General features: G+C 46.1%; 1 protein-coding gene across 4 annotated transcripts in view; it reads left to right on the top strand.

Moving 5' to 3' along the window:
• Nucleotides 1-12,621, top strand: part of Pdzd2 (PDZ domain containing 2) — a 336,232-nt gene extending 323,611 nt beyond the window's left edge. For all 4 annotated transcript variants that reach the window (XM_050139075.1, XM_050139076.1, XM_050139077.1 and 1 more), the window contains 5 exons: nucleotides 372-489; nucleotides 2,493-2,594; nucleotides 3,505-3,775; nucleotides 6,039-6,173; nucleotides 10,051-12,621. In XM_050139075.1, the coding sequence (XP_049995032.1) occupies nucleotides 372-489; nucleotides 2,493-2,594; nucleotides 3,505-3,775; nucleotides 6,039-6,173; nucleotides 10,051-10,214 (790 nt within the window). In that variant the 3' untranslated portion in view covers nucleotides 10,215-12,621. The remainder of the gene's footprint in view (nucleotides 1-371; nucleotides 490-2,492; nucleotides 2,595-3,504; nucleotides 3,776-6,038; nucleotides 6,174-10,050) is intronic.
• Nucleotides 12,622-18,280: the final 5,659 nt, after the last annotated feature.

Below are 18,280 nucleotides of genomic sequence, written 5' to 3'. Positions count from 1 at the left end.
GACTTCAAGGACACGAGTAACAAGAGGGGAGGTGGTGTGGGGGAGCAGGCTATGCCTCAGGGAATTCTGGACTTCTAGAAGCAGCTGGAAACTGCTAACTAAGTGGAAACTCTGGCCATTTTAAGATGTTTTACTAGGGCCTCCGGTTTCCAAACATGTCAGAGCTGTCTGCTAGACTCCTGCTCTGGTCCCTTATCACCCTAGAGGGGTCCCCAAACTCACTTGCTACACTGTTGGGGAAGGGTATTCAAGCTGGCTTTGCAGGATTCTGTGGTTACTCTGGGGCGGGAGGCCACAGCATGGCAGGAAGTCCTCAGGAAATGGACAGGTTGTTTTCCTTTCAACCTTCTTCAAATGTGTTTTTCACTTAGTCTGGATCAACTCCTCGCCTCAGCGGGAGACCAGCAGAAACTGCAGGCTGTTTTATCATCAGTGGGGTCAAAATCCACCATTTTCACGCTCATTCAGGAAGCGAAGGCACAATCAGAGGTGAGTGGACACCGGAACGGCAGGGCAGCGCCGCTGGGGCCATGGGGGCTGATGCTGGGCTCAGTCTGTTTTCCGCGCTGGAGGGGCTGCACCTTGCTGCGATGGAGGTGTCCCCTGCAGCATTGTTCGGCAGCCTTTCCACCCCATGGACGAGTTTGCAGGGGAGATGCTGAACCATTGTGTACTTCTGTATACCTCCGTCCTTTCCAGTGTGGCCATAAACTAGGAAAGGGGAGCCATCTGCTGGTAAAAGGCTCACACTGCTATAGCCTCACTTGGGCCCTGAAGAGCTGCTAACCCCCAGGCCGTGTGAAAGTGAGGAGTAAGGAAAGACAGCAGGAGTTCCCACCTAGAGCTCCTCGACAGGTGAACATGTGTAGAGAAAAAAAGCGAACAGAAATGACTGATAACATGCTGGGTTACTAATGGCATCTGCAAACACTATGAAGGCAATTCCCCGCCCCGCCACCTGGCACCTCTGGGGTTTCTCTGTTAAGGGGCAGCCTTACCATCTAATGGGCCAGGATGGGGAGGAGATGGGGACGGGAAGTGGGGGTAATCGGAAACAAATACCTGCTAGTTCCCGCTCCGTTCAGGTACATACAGTTGAGACCCTCGGTGGGGTGGACAGCTTTAGCCATCGTCTTGTTGCCCCCCTCACTGGCAGGCATGTGTCACCTGGCCGGCCACAGTCTCACTCTGAGACGTTGTCTCATTCCTGCCAGGCCGTCTTTGCTCCTAAGGTGTTGTAGCAGATACAGTGCACAAGGACACAAGAAAGCCTCAACCACACAGGGACTTAAGATGCAGTCTCAGAAGGCAGAGGCAAAGCAGTGCTTTGGGTGCAGACCCAACGCCAGGCCCCGCTATTGGTCTGACACCCTGACAAGAGTGCAGTTTGGTGTCGAGGACCATTGAGGGTTCATCAAAATGCAGTCTTCCTTCCCTGTCCCTCTTTCCCCTCCGTCCATGCCACTGCTTTTCCCATGGAGTGTGGCCCGCAGGGGCTAACGCCAGAACTGCACAAACCAATACCCTGGGGCCTTCTGGTGGTCCGTGAACGATCAGAGAGGTCAGAATTCCAGGTTGCTTTTCTGGCTACCACACACTCAAGCTTTGGTGGGAGGACGCTGTTTATCTGGCTTCCCAATGCTGTCCCAAGTTTCTCAGGCAAAATCGGCCCTGACCATCAGCCACTAGTATACTTGTTTCTCCAAATACCCCTGCAAAAAAATAATTTAAATAAACAAGTTTTGATGACAGCATGCCCATTTTAAGGGGCACTGTCCCTGCTCTAGGAAGAGTGTCCGTGTCCCAGCATCAGAAACTGCAAAGACCACTCACTAAGCCACATGTGTGCAGCTGTGTTTGTTGAGAAAGCCTAGAGGTCAGGGTCACCTTTCTATGCACTGGTCCAGGTTGGCTGAAGGTGCCCAAGTCTTCAGGACTTACCGATAGAACTAAACACTCATCCATCAGATTTCCTGATCAACTGAACCCACAAGTGGTTTTTGGCTCCGTTTTCGCCCAGTCCTCAAAGTTCGTTAGCTTGAGACTATGATGAAGTCCTTGGTGATTACTTCATGAAAAACTAAGCACTGTAGAGCTTTAAAATGTTAATGGATCATGTCTAAAATGGGGGTGAAGTCAAATTTCAAAATACTTAGTCCATTTATATGTAATCTATCTCAAGATACCTTTTGATTGATGTTTGAAGCAAGGCAATCTAATGCTATTTAACCCTAGAGCACTAAGATGTTATAATCTCGTGTGGTTGACAATTCTCACCTACCTTGTTTTATGACTACCAGTTTATCAATTGCACCTGCAATTCAATAACCAAATATGGGAACACTGGCGTATAAAACATGGCTGCAATGGGCCTTTATCCTGCCTCTTGGTACTTATCTTGAAGCCCAGGTTTGCTAATGATTGTGGACCTGGGGAGTGTGGCTTGTACGTACAAGGAATGCACAGTAAACCGTCTTCTTTCTCTTCACCAGAACAATGAAGACACTTGCTTCATAGTCTTGAATAAAAAAGAAGGCTCAGGTCTTGGATTCAGTGTGGCAGGAGGGGCAGACATGGAGCCAAAATCAGTCATGGTAAGCAGTCATGCTACAAGGCTCTTAGAATATTCCTCAGTAAGCAGCAGAATTTAATTAGAACACAAATTCCAGTCAGAGATCTCTGAGTTTTGGTCCCTTCTACCATCATGAAAACGGGAGCATGGGAATGTGGGGCCAGGGCAACCTGGCCACACATAATGGGGCCCAGGCTCACTACTGCCAAGGCAGGCAGCACCAGGTTCCAGGAAAAGCCATAAACTGACACCACCCAGGGAGGTCCAACATCTAAAGGGTAGGACCTGACTTCCGACCATCGGCCAAGATTAGATAAGATGGCCAGATGTCCCTGAGCCCAGGACTCACCTATTCCCCTTTTGCCAAGACCCCTAGACCAATGTCAGCCAATCAGGGTCCTGAACCCTAAAAATCCCCTCACCCCAACCTCTACTATGATAAACTGGGCTTGGTACTTTCTGCTGCTGAGTCTGACGGATGGAAAGTCCAAGCTTAAGCTTAAATAAAGGCTCTTTGCTTTTATATACGAGTATGGACTCCATGGTGGTTGTGGTTTTGGGGGGACCCCGAGGTCTGGGCTCAGCAGGAGAAAATAGTGCAGTGTTTCCAGTGTTTTTACCCAAAGTTAACTTGATGTGTAGTCAAATGCAATATATGTCAGCATAATGCTATATTGTAGCAATTTATGGCTACGCAATAGAAAAGAGTCAAGTGCCCCATGCTTGCAAATTGTAACATTGTAGCACTCAGCGACCTTGAGGCCATTTTTACTGGGCAAGCCCAGGTCTTATCCCTGTGGACACCTGGGTCGCTGCTACAAAGATTTATAATTCCACCCTGCTCACTGATAAAGTGAGGACTAGCTCCTTGACTGGATTTGCAGTACCCTCTCTCTGTTTTGTGATTTGTTGTCTTTTCCTTTCTGTCCTAGGTCCACAGGGTGTTTTCTCAGGGCGTGGCTTCTCAGGAAGGGACCCTGAGCCCAGGGGATTTCCTTCTCTCCATCAATGGCACTTTCTTAGCTGGCTTAGCCCACAGTGAGGTTGCGAAGGTTCTACACCAGGCCCAGCTACACAAACACGCCCTCCTGATCGTCAAGAAAGGGAATGAGCAGCCTAAGCCCTCTCTCAGGCAGGAGCCTCCCTCCTCGGGTGGAAAGGGTCCACTCCCCAGAAAGGCCTTGCCACTGGAGCCGGGAGCTGGTAAGTCTCCACAGATAGTGAGCAGGGCGGGTACAGCTGGCTGATAGAGCAGACTGTTCCAGGACCAGAGTGTACTAGAAGATAAAATAGCAGCCTTTGTAACAGGGAATTCAGTGTGGAAGGAGAGATTTCTGAACATGGTGAATCCTCGAGAAACATCAGTCGGCACTGTCTCCTGTTTCTAGCGGACTATAAGGAGATGAAGGGGTGAGCGTGTTTCTGTGTTTGAAGATAGACTGTTGCCTTTATGTGCCCAGAGCTTAGGAGAGGCTCAGAATAGGCCCCTTTGCACTGTCCACCTTGGCTCAGAACGGCCTCCCTGGCGCCATCCACACTACTAACTCTGTTCCAAGCCCAGGCTCCCCAGCTGTCAGAGGAGCCCCGCAGTCTCCCTCAGCATCCTCCCCCACCGTCTGTCTAGAGGGCAGGTAGCCCCCAGCTCAAGGCAGGCAGGCCTTTGTTTCTTCTTAGCATCCATCCTGAGAGTCAAGGTTGGCCAAATGTCTTTGCTCAATTTGGCCTCGATGTGGCATGAGCTATCCATAAAGCCTTTTTGGACTCGATGTGGCATGAGCTATCCGTAAAGCCTTTTTGGAAATGCTCTAAGTTTGATTCTGTTAAATACACAAACAGTCCTGTCCAGATGCTTGTGCAGAACACGCTGTCCTCAGTATTCCAGTCCTGCGTAGTCACCTATCCTCAGAGCTGCGGTCCTACCCAGTCTAGGGAGACACACCCCAGTCATGGCCATGCTCACCTCTGTCCAGGTTGGCACCAGCTAAGCCGCTTGTCCAAGGAAACACTGAGCGCTCCGTCCTGATGGCTTCCAGATGTGAGCCATGTTGAGTTCAGTTACAGATGACTGTCCCACTGTCACTGAAATCCAAGATTCCTGGGGCATGTCTGGGGCTTCCACTTACTGCTATTTCTGTATTCCATTGCAACCTTCCTCCACTCTGCAGTTAGCCCGTGCCAGACTGATAGGCATCTCTCTGATATGGGCCTATCTAGACAGGGGAGGCACCCGGATAACTGCTCAAAACCCTGATGACCAGAAACTCCCCTGCTCTACTGAACCAAGAATTCTGGGGAGCGGGGACCAGGCATGAGTACATCTGCAATGCTGCAGTGATTCCAGAGATTCATTGGGTGATTCCAGGAGAGAGCCTCCTTCCCCCCTCTTAACAGCAAGTTATCCATTAAAAAAATTATACCACTTGCGGTGGTGCATGCCTTTAATCCCAGTACTTGGAAAGCAGAGGTAGGCAGATCTGAGTTCAAGGCCAGTCTGGTCTGCAGAGGAAGTTCCAGGATAACCCCAGAGACTATAGAGAGAGACCCTGTCTCAAAAACAAACAAGCATAAATACCACTCCCAGTATTAACAAATTAGTTCACACGGATTGGTATTAAACTGCAATAAGGAGCTGACAGTGAGGTCTGTCCAACTGTAAACCTAAGGTTTATATTAGGGAAGCAGCTTCATCCATTCGTGGTCCCTCTACTGCCTTCCAAGCAGCTGAGTACACCTTTCCATTCAACTCCTCAGTACAGACTTGCAGGAACTAAAAGGCAAATGTACAGTTCCTATTCAGTCCCCAGCCTAGCCCTTCCAAACAAGCCATAGAGTTCATATCACCATGGAAACATCCCCTCCCCCACCCCAACAAGAACCAGATGCCAGTGAAGGATGCCAATGTGAGGGAGGCAAGCACACCCCAGGGATGCTGGGCTTCCTCTCATAGAGGCACAAAGGGCACAGGGCAAGGAAGGAAGCCCAACCCAGTTCCAGGGAGCTTCCCAATTATGCCAGTCTCTCTCATGAGCCGGGCACTCCCATGCCTCTGCTTTCAATAGCAGATGGTGACATTCTGTTGCTATGGTAGCCAGGGTTGGCAGGAAATCGAATTTGATTCACTGAGTGTGACTTCCATCCTCACCGGGATGTGCGAGACTTACCAAGAGCGGTTTGTCTCCTGGGCATTTCTGCCTGGGAAAGAAAGCATTCTCTGCACATGCAGGATACAAGAAAGCAGAGGATGTGAATCCAGTAAGACAGGATTCACAGGAGGGCACTCCCTCCTGGGGGGTCAACCTGATGCCAGGATCAAAGATGGTACACAATTCCCAGCAGACAAGACTCGGGGTGACCAGAGTCCACAGTGCCCGAGGCAGGCAATGCGTTTTGGGGGGCATCAGATCAGACAGGTGGCATGTTGAGCATGCTGCCTGTCGTTTTATCATGACAAATGTCCTTCCTGCAGGGAGAAACGGAGCTGCTCACGATGCTCTGTGTGTGGAAGTGCTGAAAACCTCAGCGGGGCTGGGGCTGAGTCTGGATGGAGGGAAGTCATCCGTGTCTGGAGATGGGCCCCTGCTAATTAAAAGGGTGTACAAAGGTAAAGTATATCTCCATGGAAACCCATCCCTTCTGTGTGAGGACCGAACTGCTTCCAAAGCCTGCAGTGCTTTCTGTAACAATGAGTTGTATTGTGCGTGTATTAAAACTCCCAAGGCCCGGGTAGGTGCCGAGGTGAGCATTATCATCAAATACGCCAGCAAGAGCACTGAGTATCAACCAAGAATCCAGTGAGTTCAAATACTAGACTGCAAGAAAAGGGGGGGAGGGGTAAACGGTGTTTAATAGTTTCTTCATCAACTTGAAATTCTCATTTTATGACCTTGGGAAATTGTTTGAGCTGGGGAGATCCTACTGTTATTGTTTTTTGCATGTGTGTATGATATGCATGTCTGTGTGTGTGCACATGTGAAGGCCCACAGCTGCTATCAAGTATCTTCCTCAATTGCCCTCCACTTTATTTACTGAGACAGGTCTCTGGCAAGCCCTGTGCTCACCAGCTGAGATCTGCCTTCAGAGTGCTGGGATTACAGGTGATTCACACACATGCCCAGCTCTTCTACAGGTTCTGGAAATCTAAACTCTGGCCCTCACACCTGCGTTCATTCTAAACAATCATTAGTTACATAATGGTATAGCTCATATCAGCACATACACACAAATAGACCAGAAATTTATAGTTAGAAGACACAAGGAAGTAATCAAGTCATGAGACTGATTGTTCTTAAGATCGATTGGTTTGGTGTATATCTTTGAAAAAAGAACAAAAACCAGACAGGGTCTCACTATGTAGCCCCTGGCTGGCCTGGAACTCAGAAATCCACCTGCTTCTGCCTCCCTGATCTGCTTTAATAGTTTCTGAACTTGTGATCTCCTGAAACCTCTCTCCACTCCAGACACATGGTACTGGTATGAGCTGTACTTTAAAAAAAAATAAAAATAGGTAGCTGGGTGGTAGTGACACACACCCATGAATATCTTGAGTTCAAGACCAGCCTAGTCTACAGAAAGAATTCCTGGACAGCTGAGGCTACACAGAGAAATATTGTCTTGAAAAAACAAAAAGGAAAAAAATAACAAAATAAGGAAAAGGCCAAAACTACCAGCTTGTGCAACCCCCAGAAGCCACAGGACAAAAATAAGCAGGGAATGCTGGCCCAAGTTGTTGGGCTGCTCCTTTCTAGAATTTCTCAGTGGATAAAGAACTTCCATGATCTGGTCACAAGGCCAACTCAGACCCACCTTCCTGCACCAAGACCATCCCTGTTCCTTCCCTGAACCTGTCACATTTTGTCCTAGCTCTGTTCAGTCACAGCCAAACACATATGAACAACGAATTTCTCACATCTTAGAACAGTTGTAGAACATCTCCAGCTGGGTCCACTGGCTCATGCCTGCAGTCATAGCACTCAGGAGGCAGAAGGAGCTGCAGCAAGTCTGAGGCCAGCCTAGACTAGATACAGGGAGTTGTAGGCCAGCCAGCCAGGGCTACAGAGCAAGACCCCATCTAAAAACAAAATCAAATTTCCATGCAAAGGAGCCATGAAGCCCCTGGTGGAGAGCTGCCCTGTGGGGCCCAGAAATGCACAGTCAGAACTGAAGCTTACAGGCCACGAAGGACAGGAGCTGAGCACCTGTTTCTGTGGACGGTGGATGTGGGCACCTAGTGATGGGAAAGACTGGGGCACAACCGTGAACTAGAAGCAAGACAGCTTGCTTGATGGCTCACAATAGCACACAAGACAGGCTGTCTCTATTTATGGTCCCACGTGCATGCAGAAAACAGGTGTGAATCTGGAGTCGACCTGTTGTATGTACTACAGAGGCTTAGCAGTGCAAGGCTAGAGGAAACCCCCATGCTCATCCACCCATTAAACTGACAGAGCAGAAGGAAGCAGGAAGCCAGTAGGAGTACTCACAGGCAACAACTCCCAGGGAAGAGGGCAAGGTGCACCAGGGCATCTGCTGCCAGCAGAACTCACACTGAGAGCCCAGTAGAAACTAAAGGCAGGGCAGCATCTGGGCAGTCCCTGAAGTCTACATCTGCTGGCACCTTGAGCTTAGCCCATCTTTAAAACCATCTCTGGCTTTCCCGTCTTCTGACGCTTCCACCAGAAAACAGTGATTGATCATTGCATTCATTCGGTCGGTGCCTTAAGCCCAAGTGAGAACGTGTTCTATATACTGCCCTCCTGGATTCCGTCACAAGTGCCTCGCTGAGTCCCAGCTATAGACAAAGCGATGAAGGGCATGCAGGATGGGACTAAAACATACCGTGGGCCATCTCCCAGAAAACCTCGCCAGCCCGACAGATGAGCATGTCTCTAGTCCTTTCTATTGCCGGCTGTATCCTCATCAGTTTTTGGTGTGGGTGTGTGTCCGTGTGTGCACATCACTATACACGTGCAGAGGCCACGAGACGATGCTGGAAACCCTGAAGCTCCTCTTTCTGGTGGGTGTAAGCCACCAGACATGGGTGCTGGAAAGTAAACTTGGGTCTGAATTTGGGGCCTCTAGAAGGGCAACAGCAAGATGCTTAACTGCTGAGACATCTCTCCTTCCATAACATTTTATCATGGCAGTTAGAGCACAACTTTCTCAGTCGGTCACCTTTACCCACTGAGCAATCTTGCCAGCCCTAAAGACCTAATATGGCTTTCAGAAATATATATCTGCTCAGTCTTTTGAGACCTGAAATTTCTAAGAAAGTCAACTTTTTTTCCTCATACTTCAGTTTTCTCTTTCAATTTCTTCCTCGGCGTGATTTAGCTATTCCATAGCAGGGAGGAAATGGAGGAGAGTTTAAGATTTGTCTGAAAGCCCCAAAGTGTGCTCAATTTCCACAAAGCTGTGGGATGTAGAAACATGGGGAGGTGGAGAGCTCTGCATGGAGGTGAGCCATCAGATAAGCTAGCACCACAGTCCTCACGACCTGATGAGCAGGTCGTCAACCACTGAGCTCAGAGCCTGACACAGCCCCAGCCCCAGCCCCAGCCGAGATTCTGGGTAATCGCGAGCTTGTCAGATGTTGATGCTTTAGTTCTTGGCTTCCTTTGCCAACTCTGTTACCGGTTTGTTTGTTTTTAAAGAGATTTTACTGTTTGAGTACACAAGACTTTCTGCCAGTATTGCAGAGGCTGCGAATGATTCATATCGGAGTGGGAAGTCCTACTTAGTCTTATAACATGCTGGCTGGTAAATGCCACTCTATCCTAAATGTTACTCTCTATCCAAATCAGGCAGAATTTAGCGTCCTTATCCTTTCTGTGTCCCAGGAGGCTTGTGAACAATGACTGCATTTTGTTTTTCGAGACAGGGTTTTTCTGTGTAGCATTGGAGCCTGTCCTGGAACTCACTCTGTAGAGCAGGCTGGCCTCAAACTCAGATCCTCCTGCCTCTGCCACCCAAGTGCTGGAATTAAAGGTGTGTACCACCACTACCCAGCACAACTCCTTTCTTAAAGGGCAGATAACCTTGAGAAGAACAAAGGCAAGTCTTTTGGACTTAAGGATTTGTGCAACATCATGAGTCCCTCAGGATGACACCAATTTGTGACCTTTCTTGGCCAGTTCATAAATCTGTTCCTTCATGTAGTTAGACATCAACTTCAGCCAGGTGGAGATGCACTGGAGTAGGATCCTGCATGTGACCCATGACGGCAGTGTCCTGGTAGCAAAAAGGTGATGTGTGGTTCTTTATAGTCTGGATACTCCATTTGAGTAAATCCGTTATCCAGTTGCAGGCTTGTTTATATGGGGACAAATGTGCTCCACGGTTATTTTACATTAACTCCTGGGGGGGAGAGGGGATAGTGCCCTCTCCTAAGACTACAGGAAAAACATCTTTCCCATTTAAACTCTTAGCATCTGCATCCTTAAAACGAGGCATCTGAGTTTCTTCTACATTTGTTCTGGCAGGTGGCGCAGCGGAACAAGCCGGAACAATAGAAGCTGGCGACGAAATCCTTGCTATTAACGGGAAGCCTTTGGTTGGGCTGGTGCACTTTGATGCCTGGAATATTATGAAGTCTGTTCCAGAAGGGCCTGTGCAGCTAGTGATTAGAAAGCACAGGAATCCGTGAGTCTTAGCCAGTATCCCCTCCCCCAGACTCACTTCTTTTAGCAAGTCAGAATGACTTCGTTTAAGGACGGATGGGCTCTGGAATCAATACACAGCTGATACAGATATCCACGACTGTACTTTACATAAGCCTGGACCACCGAGGCTGGGGAGTGTCATTTCATTCAGTGCCTGCCCCTGCCCCCCCACACACACACATTTGCAGTGGATCAAGAGCTCATCTGTTCTTCTAGAACACCTAGCTACACCTTTGCATCCTTCTTGCCACCTCTCCCAGCAGCAGTCCTGGTGAGTGGGGACCAGAAGGGTAACACAAATGCCCCAGCTAAAATGATGTATGTATGTAGATTTATATAATTTTGTAAGTAAATGACACAGTGCTTTTAGGTACATACATGCAGTGGAAGGCAGAGCTATGGGTCTATGTATGTTACCCTGAAAAAGAGAGACTTAAAAGAAAATGAATTTATGACCTAATTGTTAGGCAGAGCTCAGGAATTATGCAACAGTGAAAAAGATGACGATTTTAAAAAGTGCTATTTTTTAATGAACGTAATGTATGATGTGGACTGGGAGGTTCTGGTCATTTTCTGTTTATGAGAGTGTAAGTCATAAGGCTGTTACAGAGTGACAGTTCCGATGAATTGCAATAAATAGCTGAGAACTTCCCTGCTCGGGAGGAGGGAGTTCTAGCCTGAAAGCACCTTGCATCTAGTTTTCAAACGTGAGTGTATGTTTGAATTCGAGACTGGTCAACATAAGAGCAGGCAAAATAGTGTGTTTCTGTGCCCACACACACGCACACCACCTTAAAGGCAGTTGAGAGTTTAATCCTTCATCTTGCAAATGTAGTCTGTGGTCCTAACGGAGTTTCTTCTGTGTATCCTCTATGGAGATTTCCCTGTCGGTTTTGTTCCTTTCCCCCACCAGACCTACAGCAGCACAGAGTCTGTGGTCCGGCTCTCTTCCCTGACAGAGCTCTGCAACGGCTCAACTTTTTGCTATTTTGGTGTTTACCATTTTGCAAATTTTGCTCTTGCCAAAATTGGGGTTCTGCAGACCATTCTGACTCAAGGTTTATGAAACACCTCTGGCTGCCTTGAGCCTCTCTGGAGCCCTCCCTCACAAAGCTGGCTTTCTGCCTCTGCGTTGACCCGATTTTCTGAAATCCCAAAGCCTCACCAGCTTCACTTACCAAACAAGGAGGAAAATGGGAAACCAGGGTGAGTCCCTCTCAAGGAAAAGGACTGTACAGTGCTTCCCATCCGATCCTCAGGGGGTGCCACCCAGTGCTGGGTCCTGAGGGTCTGGGTGGAAACATGCATTTGTCAACAATCCCACATGCATGATGCTACGATTTTGTTTCTTTAACCACAGCTGGGTCTAGGGAAGAAAAAAAAAAAATCACTGAGGTGCTGAGCTGTTGCCTTTGTACATCATGTTTTCCTGAGCCCATCCCTGCTGGCCATCTGTAGAGTACACCCAGAGGGTCCTCAGATGGGCACAAAATAACCGGCTCATTTTCAGCAGGTTTCACAAAGAGTTAGCTAGAAAAGCCTGATTTAGCATCTACTTTTCATTACAGTTACAAGTAGGATACTATAAGATGTCAGTGCAAGGTGCATGCTAAGTTGTTAGTCTCTGGGGTCAGTTTCAGCTTTCTTACTTGAGTGATAATTTGAAGTCAGCACGATAAACTTTTTTCTTTTTGCCTCCACTCCTTTACAGTCATGCCTATTAACTAATAAGTCCAGTCCTTTGTGATCAGACAGGACTTTCTAGAGCGATGGAATGGTCTGAGTGTTCCCAGAGCTCCTAGCTTTATTATATACAAGGAGGACCTCTGGCTTACCACTCTGTACATCACCAAGCATCTGGCTGGCTAACAGTGGGAAGGTAAGGGACGAAGCCAATGCTAGCCTGTCTTCGACCCTGAGCTAGAAAGCTATTTATCTGTCTTCAGTGTTCAAGGCATGACTAGTACTGCTAATTAGTCTAATAAAGCCCCACACTTCCTGCGTGAACACTAATGGTATTGTTCTAAACCTGTTTGTTTTTTATTTTTAAAAGTGGTCAGTCATTCACAGTGAACTATGAGGGTAAAATGTGTCAAGACATAAATCGTAGTTTTAAGAAAATACTATGATGGCTCAAGTAGGTGGGGTTTCATTTCCGCCCTCCCTCACATTGCATTGCATTGTATGGTTGACTTAATTGGCACCGCGCCTGTTGTACATTATACATTATTCTTTATTTATGTAAAATAAAATGCCTTATATATTAAAGAGTAAGTGCAATAATATGAAATGGCCTGTACATTTAAAAATGTTGCCACCAGTTATGTAAATCCACATCTCTAAACAATTTTTTAAGTAATTTTCAAAAAATAAACACTGCTTACTACTTTATTTTGCCTCATTATTACATAATGAGTAATACCAAGTTTTTGAAAATGTGCCATCACCTACATTGGTAAAAAGAGGCAGGGGTCCTTGGTTAGCTGCGCGTTTGCATGGCTCAATGCAGCGCACCTCTAATATCTGTTTACATCTGTATCTAGCTGGCTCTGTCACAAATTCCTGGTCACTTCTTCCCACTCCATCTTTCTCCCCCTCAAGCCCTACCTATGCACGCTTCCTCACACAACATACTTGCCACACTGCCTGTCTGACAGCCAGTCCTGGAGCCTTCCAAATGGCCAGAATCCTGGCATCTATGCCTGTTACTACAGACAACTCCCAAACTCACAAGGGAAAATCTGCCCTAAAACTTCCTGATTTCCAACTTCCAGTAGCTCTTCTTTGCTCCTCAGTATTGTTTGCGTTTCCCCTCTCACTGTTTAAAAAAGCATTCTTTCCTAAGAGGAGCCCTATCTTGCCCTCAGACTTTCACAGTGAGAAGGAAATAAAAACCATCTTTATTGACACTCTACAGCTTTAAGAAATGAGTCCTACAGAAGAGGTGAGAACACAATCTCAGAGTAAGGTTCTGGTTGCCTTAGCAGAGAGAAGCCCAATGAAATAAACAGGAACTCTGGTTGTGAGACAATATGGAAATAAACACCAGCCTGTTTTATGAATTTGGAAAATTTTACCAACATATATAGTAAGATCCAAGACCACTCTTCTCTCAATAGGACACAGGTGGCAGGAAGTGAGGGTTCTAAAAAAAAAAAAAGCCACCAAAACCCTTCATTTGGAGAAAGGTCTAGACTAGAAACAGAACGTGCTCAATTGGAATCCTCGACATGCCTCAGGGCAGTGCGGGGAGAGGGGGACAACTTTCCTTTTCCAAGTGGTAACAGGCAAGGCACCAGGTAAGATCCTGCAATAGAAAGCCCAGAAAGGCTATAGCCACCATCAATCCATGTGGGCTGTTTCTGCTCCCACCTCCCCAGATCAAGTAATGGACATACTCGGCTCTTGGCCTGAGGGATGTACTACACAGAATACACTGCTGTCAAGGCTGGGCACGCTGGCCTGCCTAGAGCTAATTTTACTAAATTAAATTAGGCAATTTGAATGTATGAGTGGTATGGAAAACATAAGCAAAACGGACACAACTGATAAACATTTACAAGTTCATTTTGACTCACAGCTCCAGACGTCTTGTTCCATGGTCACTTAGTTCTGTCCTTAGGTCTGTGGCAGCGCATACACCATGGCCAAAGGTGACTGTCTACTACATGGTAGATAGGAACAAAGGATGAGAAAGGAAAGGCCCCCAAATTCCCTTCAGAGGTATGCCACCCTCAAAGGTTCCACCACCACCTCTCAACAGGGCCACACGGGCAGCCAAACCTTCAGGATATGGGCCTCTGAGATTGGAACCAACTGAGTGTAGTGCCAGGCAGTGGAGGCAAAGGGATCAGTCTGAGATACACAAGGTCCCATCTCAAAGAACAAAATGAGTGTGCTAGTTCAGGTAAAAGACCAGAATCCTCAGAACCACTCCAGAACAGAAAGGAGCTAGAGAAAAGGCACAGGGCCTACATCTCTATTTCACAAGAATTCGTGTTGAAATAAGAATACAATGGACTTTAAATCCTGTGCACAAATCATAAAAAGCAGGAAGAGCAAATAGAATCCCTGCAGACAACAGGAGCACACATCCTATGCCCAGGAAAACTGACTGCAAACCTCAAAATGCACTCAAATGCACTGAGAAAAATAACACACACACACAAAAAAAAACAAAAGACACGACTAAATAACGGTATCAAAATAGAAAAGTTCCTAAGTTCAAGGTCTACTCAGGAGGCAGCCAGGTATAATGACAGCCTGTAACCACAGGACTCAGAAGACAGAGGCAAGAGGATCACTGCAAGTCCAAGACTAAGACCAGCCCGGGCTACATGATGACATCCTGTGTCAGAAACAACCTGGGAGGCGGGGCAGTGGTAGCGTACACCTTTAATCTCAGCACTGAGGAGGCAGAAGCAGATGGATCTCTGAATTCAATGCCAGCCTGGTCTACTGAGTAGAATTCCAGGGCAACCAGGTCTATACAGAGAAACCCTGTAACAAAATATAAAACAAAACAAAAACAACTGGAGAGCTGGCACAGTACCAAGTGCTTGTACTTAATATGGGTTCAGAAGCCAGGTATGGTTTCATACACGTAACCACAGCTCTAAGAGGTGGAAACAGGAGGGTCGCCTGTCCCAACCTAAGTAGTGAGCTTCAGAGCAAGGAGACCAAAGGAGATAGATGTTCCTGTGGATGACAAATGTGCTCACATTAAAAAATAACAAACCTATATAGCTCAGAAAAAAATGTCAGGAGAATCATTTAGAAGCACCCATTCCCAATGAATAAACAAAGCAATGCCTTAAGCTAGAGGACAAAAGGAGATGTCTAAAAACCAATACAAAACAGACAGTAAAGAACCCACGGGAAAGTCACAAGCATACCTCACACCAGCCACACTGACAAGCTCCGGGTTCAAGCAGAACAACAAAGAAGGTGGAGAATGAATGAGGAACACCCTCCGTCAACCTGTACTCCACACACACGAGCACCTGCACACACAAAAATAGAAGGTGCAAGGTAGGGCTGCAGAATACTAAAACTAACCTGCCTGGAATTGAGGAAAGGAAAAAGACTGTACACCACTTATAAGAATTTATCACATATATCCAAACCCAAAATATTCTGCAATAACTCTGGGGGAAACATCCAGAAGGCAACCAGACAAGAACATGTTTACAAAGGACAGAACATTACCAATTGCCAGGGTTTGACAAGAATGCTTTATGCCAAAAAGAACGTTCATAAGTACAAAAAAATTACTGAAGAATGGCTGCACTTATAATGCAGATACGCAATTACCAGAAGTGAGGGGAGAGCAGAAGCAGCTTGCAGACTGGCATACACAAGGTCCCAGGTTCAATTCCCAAGGCTGCCAATAAACAAACATGCCATGAGTGTCAAGAGAAAAAGCAATGAATATATAATACTTTAGTTTGAACACTACTAATCGTGACAACTAGATTCCTGATATGGATAAGACAAAGGAAAATTCTACAGCTGTACGTGTGAATCTGAAGTACCATCAGGAAGTCAAGAAGTACTTTTTTAAATTGTTGGTCAATGTAGTGTAGTAAAATATACATAAAATGTACTAATTCCATCACTACAAGAGTACAGTTTAGTAACATGATGTGTATCAGTGTTGCTACCACCACCTCCAGAACCTCATCATGCCAAACTTAAAATGTTAGTTCTATTTTTATACATAAAAACACATACAAAATGTTTTCTTCTAAAAGCAATAATCACAGAAGCAGTCAAGTAAGAGTGCAAATTGTGGCCTTGAAGTACTATTTCACGGAAAAAGAATCCATGGCTTGTTGGGAGACACTGATAATTCCATATATGGGGTAGGAATGTACAAAGTAAACCTAGAATCTCTTGCCACACCAAGAGGTCATCAAAAGACTACTGGGACTAAGCAATAAAAACTGAAGATCCAGGCCAGAGAGATGGCTCTGTGTGTTAATCATATCTCCTGAAAAGGAATAGCTAATCCATAATCTAACCACCTGGCAAATATCATTAGTATGACAATTAAGAGCTCTACTAATTGGGCTCAGCAATTAACAATAGACCCTGCTCTTACACAGAGCCCAAGTTCAAATTCACTGCACCTACTGCATGGCAACTCACAATCTGTAGCTCCAAGTCCCCGGAGTCCTGATGTCGTCTTCTGGTTCCCATGGCACCAGGCACACATGGTACAGACACACATGCAAGCAAAACATCCATATGCATAATGTACAAAAACTAAATTTTGTTAAGTTAAAAAAAAAGCTCCACCGATTACATAATCAAGCATTGTATACTTTCCTGATATTAAAGAAAGCAAAAAGAAAACCACCACACCACACCAACTCTAAAGACTGAGAAAACTACCAGGTGGTGATGGTGCACACCTTTAATCCCAGCACTCGGGAGACAGAGGTAGGTGGTCTCTGTGAGTTCAAGACCAGTCTGGTCTACAGAGCTAGTTCCAGGACAGCTAGGGATAGACAGAGAAACCCTGTCTCAAAAAAAAGAAAAAAGAAAAAAAAAAAAAGACAAGCCTGAGAAAACGAACTATCACAAACATGGGTTATATCCTGGAAAATGAATATATAAGACAGCTCATTACAAAATACAAAGGATAAACCAAAACTCATAGAAAAAATGCAAACCACCAAAAGATCCTAAACAATAACCCTGTGACAATTAAAACAACTTGTTAGTTCTGCCATAAGAGCTAGGCAAAGGTCAACAGCCATATTACTGGTGGACATATTATATCAGCAACAATCTTAGAAACCAGCCGGACTTGATTTGTTACATTTTTTTATTTTATTTTATTTTTAATTTTTTTTAGTCTTAGAAAGGAAAAGGCAGGGAAAAGAAGGAAAGGAAGGGAAGGGAAGAGAAGGGAGGGGAGGAGAAGGGAGGGGAGGAGAAGGAAGAAGAGGGGAAGAGAAGAGTGGGAAAGAGAGGAGGGTTTATTCTTCCATGCAGTCTATTTCTGTGAACTTCTACAAAAATCAGAGAAACATAAAGATGTAGTCACAAGACTACTTCTAATAACCAAATATAAACAATACAATGGAGTTATTCGGAAAGACAATATTCACTTGTCAAAGCAAAGTGCACATCAGTGATACTTGGTGTCTACCCACTATTCCAAGTATAAATGCATGGCAAAGTATAACATTAGCCTGAGACCGTGTGCACAGTTAAAACCATGATACCATTCACACCTCCCTGAAGACCAGCATGCAATGTTATGAAGCAATACCACCACTTCCCCAGTGCTGCTCAAACATGATGTCTATGACAGTTTACTCAAGACAGGCTTAGAACTTCAGGACACGGTGGGCTGGGATGAACTATGTTTGTCCTTTTCAAGATCAAAACAGAACGGAGTGCTCTAACTGGCAATAGCTCTAACTTAATATACAATGGAACTTCATAAAGATCTCACATAAACTTATAACACATACTTCCCAGGCTACTGGGGCAAGGCGGGTCAAGCCTGGCAGACATGACTCCCATGATCAACATACTGGGGGGCATCACTCACTAGCCATGTTTACTGTTGTTGTTAGAGTGATGAAAAGCTAAGGCACTCACAAGTATATACCCACCTGGGGCTGGAGAGATGGCTCAGCAGTTAAGAGCACTGCTTGCTCTTCCAGGACTAGGGTTCAATCCCCAGTACCCACATGGCATCTCACAACTGTAACTCCAAGTCCAGAGGATCCAACACCCTCACAAAGACACACACACAAGTAAATCAATGTACATAAAATAAAAATATGTAAATCATTTAAAAATTTACTTACCCACCTGTTCACAAATAATGGAAAGGCTGGCTGGGCCGAAGTGGCACACACCTTTAATCCCAGCATTTGGGAGACAGAGGCAGGCAGGCGGATCTTTGTGAGTTTGAGGCCAGCCTGGTCTACAAGAGCTAGGACAGGCTCCAAAGCTAAAGAGAAACCCTGTCTTGAAAAACCAAAAATAAAGGGAGGAGGAGGAGGGGGAGGAGGAGGGGCAAGGGGAG

This window comes from Alexandromys fortis, unplaced genomic scaffold, assembly GCF_014885135.2.
Source record: "Alexandromys fortis isolate MF-2015 unplaced genomic scaffold, M_Fortis_MF-2015_v1.1 scaffold_37, whole genome shotgun sequence".
NCBI classification, from domain to species: Eukaryota; Metazoa; Chordata; class Mammalia; order Rodentia; family Cricetidae; genus Alexandromys; species Alexandromys fortis.
The sequence above is the reverse complement of the archived record's forward strand: the minus strand, read 5'-3'. Positions and strand labels throughout refer to the sequence as shown.